Source organism: Wolffia australiana, chromosome 2 (assembly GCF_029677425.1).
Source record: "Wolffia australiana isolate 7733 chromosome 2, ASM2967742v1".
In the NCBI taxonomy this organism is placed as follows: Eukaryota; Viridiplantae; Streptophyta; class Magnoliopsida; order Alismatales; family Araceae; genus Wolffia; species Wolffia australiana.
Window position 1 is genome coordinate 14,289,624 of NC_135836.1, and position 12,259 is coordinate 14,301,882.

Genomic DNA, 12,259 nt, shown 5'->3' on the forward strand with positions numbered 1-12,259 from the left:
GGGCTTGCATATGTCACCTGAGCAAGGTGTTTTGCACTAGGCAAAAGAAACCTTACTAGAGTTATATTAGAACAAACAAGTTGATATCTAGCTTCACTTTTTTGCTGACCAACCATTTCTGGGGGAAAAGCTCAAATACATACTTATAATTTATTTTCAGGCCTATTTTAGGGATTGAGACATGAGATGGAGAGGAACTGAAGATAGTTCTACCGTCTAGTATTTGATCTGGACCATCAGAATTTCTCTTCTTCTCTAGTACGCCATCATACTTGCCTTATGATCTATCTTTGTTAGATAAAATTGGCATACTCTAATCTCATAAAATGCTTTCACTCCTTCAATAGTTCACCCTGTGGTGTGACACTTTTCCCAATAGACTTCCCATTCACTATGCTTGTGTAAAATCATACAAACATCAAACCCAGAGAGGAATCAATCATTGTGCACATGTTTTCTAACTGATATGTCTAAAATGTACATTGGAAATTAATAAATTCATTTAAATGTGATTTTTCTGTAGGGAATTGTGTGAAAAATATCAAAACGAAGGGAAAATTATAAAATTCATAAAAACTTGAGTTTAACCATTCATTATATGATAACATTATATTACATTCATAAATATACAAAATTAATTCATATGATATTAATACATGATTTTGTGTGTTATCGTAAACCCCATATTTAAATCATGATCATCCTTAGCAATGTCCCATTAGTTTCCTTTAAATCACTCCCTTAGTCTCTGAAACAAATAACAGATATGAATGAAGTGTTAATTTTTTAAATAGTATGCTAAGTAGGAAACTCTCCATGACAAGATGGACACCATGAATTTTAGGAATGTGAGACTCAAACCCTCATAGTTTGGAAAGAGTTAATGTAAATGAATGAAGGTGTGTACTTATTTCTAGATATGACACTATTATTCTAGGTCTCTGGCTTCTCTCTCGGGATGGGGGCCTCACACTTCTCACGAAAATATCACTCTCTCAAGGGTGGATGCTACTTGGTGCTTGGCCTCCTTCAACAACCTTCCTCCTATCCGAAAGTAGAAGGAAAACATTTCCTCGTCCTGTTTGTCACCTGTCAAATGTAAATCAATAAAACATAGCTGCGAGGATGAATCCTTGATGGGTAAATATAGGTAAAAGAAAGAGGAACTATTCAAAAGAGAGCGATAGGGTATATAACAGATACACGGAGAAGGAAAGATAGTATTACATAGGTATCCAACTTCAAATATTTTTGGTGAATAAAAGAGGAATAGAAAGTTTTAAGGACGATGATGAAGGGAAGACCGGTGGAAAATTCATGAGGAATGCCCATTGATGATGATGAAAATTTAAAAGTGTAATTTATTTTTTTAACATAAATCCCATTATTTTTATGTTCTTGGATTTTTCTCGACATTGAGGATGCACATTTTTTGAAAAGGGTAATATAGAACAAGTACTGGAAATAGGTTTTTTATTCCAAAACCAAACTTGAGATGAATGCCATATGAAAATGCTCTTGATGTGAAATCTATCAAAGTGAGTGCATCAACCAATACTTACTTGGAATCCAAGGGAGCAAAACATCTCATACTAACATCAATATGAAGAAAGATAACGATGAAGACAAACACATATATGAAGATATAAATTGAAAATAGGAGGATGTTTATAATGAAAAATATATCACAAGGATATCCCAAAGGAAAAGATAGAAAAAAGTTATTAGTTAGGAGTATCTTAGGGTGGAGCACAGGTGAGAGATGGGTTCCCATATAAGACAGTAGGTATAATGGATGGGGACAGTGGCCAGTGGTTAGATAAGTAAGGACCGTATACATGGTTTTAAATTATTCATTCATGGTGGACCGATCGCAAGAGTGTGCTGTTATGCTTTGGATGGTTCGCCATGGACGACCCGGTTCCTACTCTTTTCTAGTGCACTTGCCATGTATCCCCGACACACAAGGAAGTATAGTGCAGGGACGCCGAGGCAACGATTTTTTCGTCCAGGGACGAAAAAATCGTCCCGTCCAAAGATACCGAAGAAATTCAGGATGAAAATTCATCCCAGGGACCACCGGACAGGATGGTTTTCGTCCCATGGGACGAAGAAACAATCTGTCTGGAGGTCTCGGACGTTGGACGGACGAATCTGGACGAAAAACCTCCGGATTCACATCCGACGGTTGAGATATAGCCACATGGCCTCGCAATGACAATTTGCATCAAAGTCCCTGTTTTTTTACTTGCTTGAAAATGGACGCCGCTCAGAAATAATTGTACTTATGACCCTTCGCATGCTCTCTCCTCCGTAATTCCCTAAAAAACTTAGAAAAATCTATACTAATATATTAAAAATATAAAATGGGTTTTTTTCGTCCGGGACGAGGGACGGAACGTTATTATTATTATCATAAACATTGACGAAGACCATAGTGGACATCATAAAGGATAGCAGCAGGCAAATCATGCTGGAAACCCCACAACTTTATTCCAAAAAAAAAGATGTTAAACCCTCTTAAAATCCTAAGAACAAAAGGCACCTAATATATGTATTATTAGAAGGGCCATGGGCCTGATCTACTTATTGATTGGACGATCTGCCAGGAAAAAAAGAGAAAAGTTTTGGAGGGAAAGCGACGGATGATAGAACCAGTTGAAATCGTAGATTTCTTCTCTGTTTTTCTTCCAAAGTAGTTCGATCGATTCTTCGAATGGCGCCGCCCGAGGTATGGCTTCGCCTCGTCGATCATAGCCTTCTGCTCTTCGGCTACCTGCAACGATTCTTCTTACTCTTCCTTCATCCCCTTCCCCGACCCTTTTCGATCCGGAAGAATTTCGTCGGGAATGGCTCTGATGCCCTTCTCAAGCCGTGTGTTAGCGGAATTTCTGCCGAAAGACCCGAGGAAGATGATGAAATTGACTTTGATTTTGATGCTGACGAGGATGATGATGAGGAGGAAGAGGAGAAAGGGGATTTTCACTCGTACAGAGGGGTTGCGAGGAGGGGGTTTGCCAGTTTGGGACAAGTCGATGCGGATTTTGTGCTTGCTAGAAGGCTGCAGGAGCAGGTTTTTAATCTTCAAATGTTTTTTTTTCCGGAATGTTGAAATCCCTAGATCGACGTGCCGATGTCGGAATTTCGCGGTGGGTTTGCAGGAAGCGGCTTACATGTTGCTTACGGATAACAACGTTGGGGGCGACGAGAGTGGAAGCGAGTACGAGCTTCGCTCCTACGATGACGAAGATAGTGATTTTTCTGAAGAGCGTGGATCTGTAGTGGATAGCGCTCCGTTTTTCGAGGATTACGCCGATTACACGATAAGTCAGGAGGATTTGGAGCGGGAATTGACCACCCGGCTGATGGCCCTTGCTGGGATCGGTGAGTATTAACACGTTATGATTAGCGTTTGCCGATGCATTTGGAACGTTTATGGGCAATAATCTCGATTCTTGGCACTGTAGGGATCTCGGAAGAGATTATGGAATATCGCCACAGATCACAGGTAATGGGGTGTTTTGGCTTTCTTCGTTGATATATTCATCGGGTTTCAATTTCCATTTTCTCATAAAGTTCTTAAGTGCATGGTAGAAAAATATACCGAAGATATTGGGTTCTTGAATGTTGGGGTTTGAGATCTTGGAAGGCGTATACAGCAAACCGGGTTCAGCGTTGGGATTATCCGGCTTGATGGCGTCGTACTTATTTTTTGAATAATCTTCGTCGTTTTATAGGGTTCGCATATCATAAAATGATCCATCTTTGTACTGTTTTTTCGTTCTTTGCATTTGCATTATTTTCCTTTCTAACCTTTTACTTCTTTAGTTGTTCATGTTTCTTTCTAACCTCTTACTTCGTTGATAATTTGAATGCCTCGGTTAAAATAATTTCACTGCTCAGACTAATTCTATAGGAGGCAGCGAAGATTGTTGGCTAGAAACGAAAAAAAATTAATCGTCCATATCTTTTGAAATATTGTTAAAAAATCCCATATTTAACGGATATCTAATGTTCTTTTTCATGGGCACAAGTGTTCTGAATGAGTATTGTTTTGTTGTCTTGACGCCTACTTTTTATTTTGTGTCTAGATTGCTTACCTTTTTTGATAAGTTCTTGATCAAGGCATAGTAAAAACCTTGAATTATAGGGCAGGGACGCGGACGGGACGATTTCTTCGTCCCAGGACAAAAAATCGTCCCGTCCGAGGATACGGACGAATTTCGGGACGAAAATTCATCTGGGGGACCACCGAACGGAACGGTTTTCGTCCCGTGGGACGAAAAAACAGTCCGTTCGGAGGTCTCAGATGATGGGCCGGATGAGTCTGAACGGAAAACTGCTGGATTCACATCCGATGGTTGAGATGTTGCCATGTTGCCTCACAATGACAATTTGCATCAAAGTCCCTGTATTTTTACGTCCGTGCAAATGGACGCCACTCAGAAATAATTGTACATATGTCCCTTTGCGTTCTATCTCCTCAGTAATTCCCTAAAAAACTTGAAAAAATCTATATTAATATATTAAAAATGTAAAATGGGTTTTTTCATCTGGGACGAATTTAGGGATGAAAATTCGTCCAGGGAAGACTGGACGGGACGAAAAACCGTCCCGGTATGACTGGACGGGACGGTTTTTTTATCGTTGGACGAAAAACCGTCTCGTCCTTCGTCCCTGAACTTACTCTGGACGTCGGACAGGACGAAATTCGGTCCCGTCCCGTCCATCGTCCACGTCCAGGACGATCCGGAACATGAATCTTGATGTTGCGGTTTTTTGATAAACCACTCTTGTATTTTATTACTAGAGAAAAAATTTGGACCGATCCACCCTCCGAACACGCACTTAACCTTCTTTCTATGTTTCTGTGTTTGGCAAAGAACCACTTTTACTCAATCAAATCTTATTTTTCTGTGTGCTGGTGAACTTAAGCTTCTTTCTATGTTTTGGTCTTGCTGACTAACTTAGCCTCGCTCTCACTTTGGTTGTTCTTGTTTACAAACATCATCTGTCTCTCTACATGTGGTTGTTCCCTTGAGAAACTTAGCCATCTCAATATCTTTATATACATGTAGATTAATGTGTGTTGATGACCGTCCCCATTTTCTTTCCCCACTTGCTTTTGAAAATTTTGAACGTGGAAATCAATTCTTACGCTTGTAGGAAGCATGGTTAGAGATTGACCCCGATGAGTTGACATACGAGGTACTGCCTTCTCATGTTATTCCATCCTGCAAACTACTGAAAACCTTTATGCAGTCAAGATTTGTAAAAGCGTTTTAATATCTATAGGAACTTCTTGCTTTGGGTGAGGTCGTGGGAACTGTCGGCAAAGGCCTCAGCGCTGACACAATTTCATCGTTGCCTTCTCTCACCTACCAATCGACTGGCTCTGAGGAGATGAACGACCAGTGAGTAAATAAAAAACTGCCATTTCGTGTTAATATTTCTTATAAAGGAACATGCACATTCCGGAAGAAAAACTTAAACGTTCGTTTATGAAACCACTCTTTCAAATATTTCTCATTTTCAATGGGTCATCGTTTTTAGCTTCAATACTAGTACAGTTTGGCAATCGATCTAAATCGCCCGGACTGAGATTGTGTTGATTGAATTGACCGATCTTAGCGGTTGATCAACGATTTGATTATTCAAGTGAATCAATTGACTCTGTCAGATTGAGATCGGGCTGAGTGAAGCAAACTGATCAAATGGGCCAATCAACGATTAAGGATATTGGATATTGCAATCAAACAATCATGGAGGGTAAGTGAGGGGTTGAATCCACTAGGAAAATTGTGAACTAAATCTGGTTATTTGCTCAATGATGTGAATCAACTCTTATCCTGATGGATCATTTGCCCCCTACATTTTGACGATCCAATCAAGAGGTCTGATCTGCTCTACTCGACTGGATAGAATTGTTTCACATCTTTCAAAAAATCATTGAGCAAGTAAACCACTTTTAGTTCACAATCATTCTAGTGAATTCAACATCTGACTTACTATTCAGAGTTGTTTGATTGATTAATCTTCCATATCCTATATCCTTAATCTGAATTTATCAACCACAGAGATCGATAAATTCAGTCAATCCAATCTCAGTCGGCCCCGAGTTAGATCGCTTGCCGAACTCTACTAGTATTGAAGATAAAAAACGATGTGAACCAGCTGGTTTCTCTGCTCCATGATGTGAGCAACCTTTTATACAGATGGATCATTTTACACCTTGATTTTGACAATCCAATCAAGAACCCTGATCTGGTCGACTGTTATTAAAATTTACTTAAGCCCATTTGGGAAATTGGAGTTAAATTATTACTTAATCAAATACTTATGGTGGGTAAGTCAGAGGTTGAATCCACAAGAAAGATTGTGAACGAAAGCTGGTTTAGTTGCTTAATGTTATGATTAATCCTTATCCAGATGCGTCATTTGCCGTCTTGATTTTGACGATGGTGAGAACTTGGTTCATCTTCCGTGCAAGCACATCTACCACCCAGAGTGCATCAACCGGTGGCTACAAATAAACAAGGTACTTCATCCTCATTCTGGCATTTATGGGTATCCATTTCTGATTCAACGCTGGATGATGGTTGATGCAGATATGTCCGATCTGCAGTGCCGATGTTGTTGTTTCAGGAAATTCACGGACATGACCTGGAATTAACAGATTTGCAGCTTGCGGCCTTTTATTCATTGTATATAATTGTGGGGATCCTGGTCATTCCGTGTCATATTTCTTCTCAGCTAATAAGTCCAGGTAATTGCCTTTCTGCCTTTTGTCCCATCTCACTCCCCTTTCCATAAAATATTGGAGATAAAAACCTAGATTTTTTGGGGATGAAACAACACTGGAGGAGCAAAACTTAACTTGGAAATAGATTATGACTTGTTTCACCTTTTTGAAGTTCTTCCGATGTTCGTTGTGATGTTTAATTTAGAAAAGTAATAATGAAAAACTCTAACTAGTATTTGTTATCCTTATGTCAGAGTCTAATTTGGAAGTAAAATATATGTTGTGGAAAGTATTTTTCCAAAGTAATTTTAAATCTGTGTTGCTAAGGAACTATCTACTCGTGGGGTATTATTGTTCATGGAACTGTTTGGTAACACAACAACTAATCTCAGTTCTACAAAATCCATATTTTTAACCATTATTGCCTACTTGTACCTGATACGATACCGCTCTCCGCATCTTCCTGTTGTATCTAGGACAGTTTTAGTTGTTTCGGATCAATAGGGGACACTTTAGTCATTTTCTTGTATGCTTGTATTAGGGTTGGTCCTTTTGTGCAACCGGTGCGAAAACGGTCCGATGTGCGGTCTGGTTCAATTTTCCGTACCGCACATCGGACAATTCTACAGTCTTTTGCGTCGCACATCGACCATGGGCCTGTGCGGTGCGAATGTCCGATTTAGTGCGATTTTTTGAAGGCTTGGACTCTTCTCCTCTCGCGCTCTTCTCTCTCTCTCTTGTTCCTCTCTCTCCCTCTTTCTCTGTCGTTCCTCGTTCTCTTGTCTTTTCTCTCGTTCCTTGCTCTCCTCTCTCTCGCTCTCGTTCCTCTCTCTCCCTCTTTCTCTCTCACGCTCTTCTCTCTCTCTCTCGTTACTCACTCTATCGCTCCTCTCTTTCTCTCTGGTGCTCCTCTCTCTCTCTCGTTCCTCTCCCTATCACTCTTCTCTTTCTCTCTGGCGCTGTTCTCTCGCTCTCTCGTTCCTCTCTCTCTCTCTCTCTCGCACTCGTCTCTCTCTCGTTACTCACTCTATCGCTCTTCTCTTTCTCTCTGGTGCTCTAATCTCTCTCTCTCCCATTCCTCTCTCTATCACTCTCCTCTGTCTCTCTGGGCATCTGGCGTTCTTCTCTGATTCTCTTGCGAGCTCTTCTCTCTCTCTCTCTCGTTCCTCTCTGTTTCCCTCGTTTAAGACAGTCGGGTGACGCTCCTCTCTCTCACGCTCTTCTCTCTCGGTCGTTCCTCTCTCTTCCTCTCTCTCTCTCTCTCTCTTATCCCTTTTTCGCGCTCAACTCTCTCATCCTCTTACTCGCTCTCTCTCACTCTTGTCTCTCTTCTCTCTCTTGCTCACTATTCTCTCTCCCCCTCATTCTTCCCTCCCTCACTTGAGTACGCAGCTCGGTCCTCTCTCGTTTTCTCATTCTTCCCTCCCGCTCATCTTTTGTGCAATTTTGTGCGATGTGCGACGTGATTTTTTCGCAAAAATTCACATCGGCCATCGAACAGCGATTTTGTGCGATCAAAAAAAATCGCACACTGGCCAAAAAATTCGGACCGGATCGCACGACCATCCTTAGCTTGTATTCTGCTTTAAATAGACCAGCCCTCCCTTTACGAGGGCAGCCATGGGACCGGGTGATCCCTCCCAGACAGTTGTCCAATCTGCCAGGGCCTCTCCTCTCACTTATTACCGCTCCAGCATCTTCTGTCTATCCCCTGATGACCACTCTGGCATCTTCTTCCCTCCTCTCTCTGATCGGAACTTGCGGGTTCCCATCATTACCCTTGTGATACATTATCAAATTCATTCTTGAAAGTTTCAATTCAGTGAGTTATACATGTGAAAATTTGCTAGTGGCGCAAGAAGAGCCATGTAGTACCTCTTCTTGCCCTTGATTTTCCTTTGTAACCTCAGCTGTTGCAGATTGTGCCTTATTTTAAAACATGTGTGATGAGCAAAAAAAAAATCACTTTTCAAGCATTTTCTTGTTTTTATTCTTCCACTTAACTTCATTTTGAGGCTGACAGATGAACTTGGAAATCCTGAATTTTTCAGGAGTCTCAAATAGGGGATGGGTCTTTCCACCAGCCTTTTGTTGGGAAATATGGGTGCGAAGGAAAATATAGTGTTTTAAATGACATGAAATGACATCTTCATTGCCTCAAAATATCATCAAAGTTTTGTGAAAAAATGATAGAAGTTTGAGATAAAAAATGAAGCACTAAAGAATATTTAGCCCGCAGATGGATCATCCATTTAGGTCATTTTATAGATATGAAAAAAAAATTAGTTAAAGTTTTCATCTGAAATTTTGATATAAAGCCCTTAGAGTTAGCTGAAAATTAGAAAGAATAGGGTCACTCTAGCCATCACATTAAAAGTCACAAGAGAGTGGTATTTTGTCACTTGAGATGGCTTTCAAACACATTATTGGACAGAACTTGGCTTTCTTATGTGAGTTTTAATGTGATTACTAATTATGTCGAATCTTCAGCTAATTATAAGGGTTTTTTATCCCTAACTTTTATCTTTTATGTAAAAGTACCTATGTGGATAATTCATCTGGAGGCTAAATATTCTTAAGTGCTTCAAAATAAGCTCAAACTTTTGTGCGAAAGTGATAACAGTTTGAGACGAAAAGCACTAAGAGTTAGCTGAAAATTAGTCAGAACAGGGTTGCTCTAGTTATCACATTAAAACTCACAAAAGAAAACCAAAATCTATTTTGTATACATATAATTGTTGTGCATAATTGGCCCAATCCATTCGATATACACTGATGACTACCCAATAAGGCTTAGTGGGCTGACCAGGAGGTGACCTCTTGCCTATTTGTGAAAGAATTCAGTGCTAAGGGCAATAAAGTTTGCTGATACAAATTTGTATTCATATAATATCTTTTTTCTATTGCTCTATTCATATAATATATTTGAATTAAGTGCCAGTTGTTGTATTAGGGGCCATAACACTTGGTTAGGGACATGGCATAGTACTCAGGGTTAGAATATCATTGATTCTTCATTTTTCAACAACCAATCACTGATTCTTCATTTTCACTAGCCTGAATCCTTATTATAGTTGAAAGGAAAATCCTACATAAAAATTTATAAAATTACTACAAATTCAATCTAGATGATGATCCATAATAAGTTATAAAAGTTATTAAGTCAATTTTATGTTACAAACTCAATGAAGACTTCCAAAAGGGACCAAGAAAAATCAGTAACTAAGGTTCTATGATTATCTATGTGATTTCGTTTTCCTATTTTTTTTTATATCTTTTTATGTTGAAGTAACTAAATAATTGTAGCCCCATATAATGTTTACATTGAGCAGAGCATTCAAAACATATGATTTAAACCCGTTTTGACCATTCAACAAGGCTTCCCATTGGCCCCCTTTTAACATTCCCCTCATGGTTAGATGATTCAAATATCCCATCCTGAATTATCAATAGGCAGTTTGGGGTCTATTTGCCTCGTTCCTCAATACAACAAAAATATTAAGTAATGCATAACTTGACATCACTCGCCCATTTACCTTATATTTGAGATTTTCATTTCAATGTTTTTAACATCTTGTAAAATGAAGTCCTCTTGTCAACAGTATCTTTGTGATGATAGTCTGTTCAATTTATTTAATGGTAATGTCTTTCTAAAATATCCCAAATTAATATATTGGGGACGAATCATTATACTTACATTTCTTCTTAATTCCCACATTTAGTATACTCTATGAGTACATCAAACATTGATTTATGATCATTATTTTGATAAATTCGCATGGATCTTAAGCATCATTGGTAAATATATAAAAATCTAGTCACGTCATAATGATACAATAAGAAATATTAAATATAACATTTTGGCAGTCTGAGGGGCAGGAGAGGAAATCACTTCTGAAGTATATTGTCGTCATTGTCTTAAATAGTGATCCCAGAACTTAAGTCCCACGTCAAGAGATTTTCTGACTAATTATTTATTGTATCAATGTCGTAATGTTATTACATAGTTTTTTTTTGAAAGAATGAAATTGCATAGCTATTTCCAGATTATTATTTCCTGGAGAAACAATATGGGATGCAAGAGATCAATATTCAATTGCATATGGTTGTGCATGTCCCAAGAATCAATATTCGACTAGTTCACATGATTCTAAAATAAATGAATTGCAATGAGAAAATATTATGTAGACAGTTAATTAGGTAATATTCACACCTTGACCTTACAAAAATACCTCCTCATACTTCAATTTTTTAAACTAGGGGGATAAATTTTGTATGTATGATTCATGCAATAGGCCAGAATTCGGAAACATGTGAAGAAAAGAAAGGGATCCGATTTATTAGAAAAAATATGAGGATTAGATGACTGAATAAAGATATGAGATTCTGACAATGGTGCAGAAAAATATGATATTTTTCAAGTAACAAAGAGACTTTAAATTTTGGGACTAAACAAGCATTATATTTCCTGTTTGAGAAGAATAAATGATATTATTGAGGTCAGAAGAAAGGGTGAGATTCTTACACTTAGTAAAAGGGATATTTTGACAATCCATATGTTTTAAATGCATTCTTCAAGGATAAAATGGGTTTCTTTACAATATAGATAGATACCGAATCATATTCAGATCAGCCTGGAGTAAAAAACGAAAGTTTGACCTAGAAAAGGGGAAAACATAATATTTTTACTATTAGGAAATCAAAACATTGAATTTTTTTTCTGATTGTAGAATAACTGATATTTTGATGGAGAATGGCTATTTCTGATGAACTACAATTTGAGAAGAAATATACCAGATTGTGATCGGAAAGCTATAAAGAAAACAAGATGGGTTGAGATCAAATTTAGGAAATGTGGTGCTGCAGTTCTAGTAGTGATCTTGGAGCTCGTCCATAATATATAATGATAAAACTAAACAACTCAGCAAGGGTGATATCATCAGTCCATTTTTTAGCATTATGTTAGAGTGTATGCACTTACCTTTCAATGCATCAATGATTAAGAGATAATTTCATATTGAATTAAGTGAAAGAACCAAATAAATAAATATTCTATTTTCGATTACTAATTCAATTTTTAAAATTTCACTCGATTGCTACTACTATTTCACTTGATTGATAGACTGAGAATTTCTGATGAACTATGATTTGGGAAAAAATACCAAATTTCGATTGAAAAGTTAAAGAGAAAACAAAGATGAGATATAGGGTCAATTTTTGGAAAATATGGTGCTGCAATTTGAGTTGTGATCTTGGGGCACGCTCAAAATATGTAACGATGAATCTAAAAAACTCAGCATGGGCTAAAATCATCAGGCCAATTTTTAGAATTATGTTAGATGGCATGCACTAATTTCTGACTCTGCTTGTACATTATAAACTAAATTCCAATGCTAAAATTATTAAGGTAGAATGTCGAATGAAATAAAGCGAAAAAATTAAATTAATGATTATTCCACTTTTGATTATTAATTCTAATTTCCAGATTTCACTTTATATCTACTATTATTCTCTCTC

At 37.9% G+C, this 12,259-nt stretch overlaps 1 protein-coding gene across 1 annotated transcript; it reads left to right on the forward strand.

The window, feature by feature from the left end:
* The first annotated feature begins 2,595 nt into the window (after positions 1 to 2,595).
* On the forward strand, positions 2,596 to 6,779 carry LOC144716930 (E3 ubiquitin ligase BIG BROTHER-related-like). Its single transcript, XM_078592208.1, has 7 exons — positions 2,596 to 3,073; positions 3,162 to 3,384; positions 3,468 to 3,508; positions 5,167 to 5,208; positions 5,296 to 5,414; positions 6,430 to 6,538; positions 6,609 to 6,779. The coding sequence occupies exons 1-7, from the start codon at positions 2,717 to 2,719 to the stop codon at positions 6,660 to 6,662; spliced, it is 945 nt and encodes a 314-aa protein (XP_078448334.1). The 5' UTR covers positions 2,596 to 2,716; the 3' UTR covers positions 6,663 to 6,779.
* Positions 6,780 to 12,259: the final 5,480 nt, after the last annotated feature.

Bases quoted from the DNA above. Each gene is read 5' to 3' on its own strand.
- LOC144716930 (XM_078592208.1), top strand. From the start codon at position 2,717: ATGGCGCCGCCCGAGGTATGGCTTCGCCTCGTCGATCATAGCCTTCTG. The intron at 5,209-5,295 runs GTACTGCCTTCT...TAATATCTATAG, and splicing joins CCGATGAGTTGACATACGAG to GAACTTCTTGCTTTGGGTGA. The intron at 5,415-6,429 runs GTGAGTAAATAA...ATCCTTATCCAG, and splicing joins TCTGAGGAGATGAACGACCA to ATGCGTCATTTGCCGTCTTG.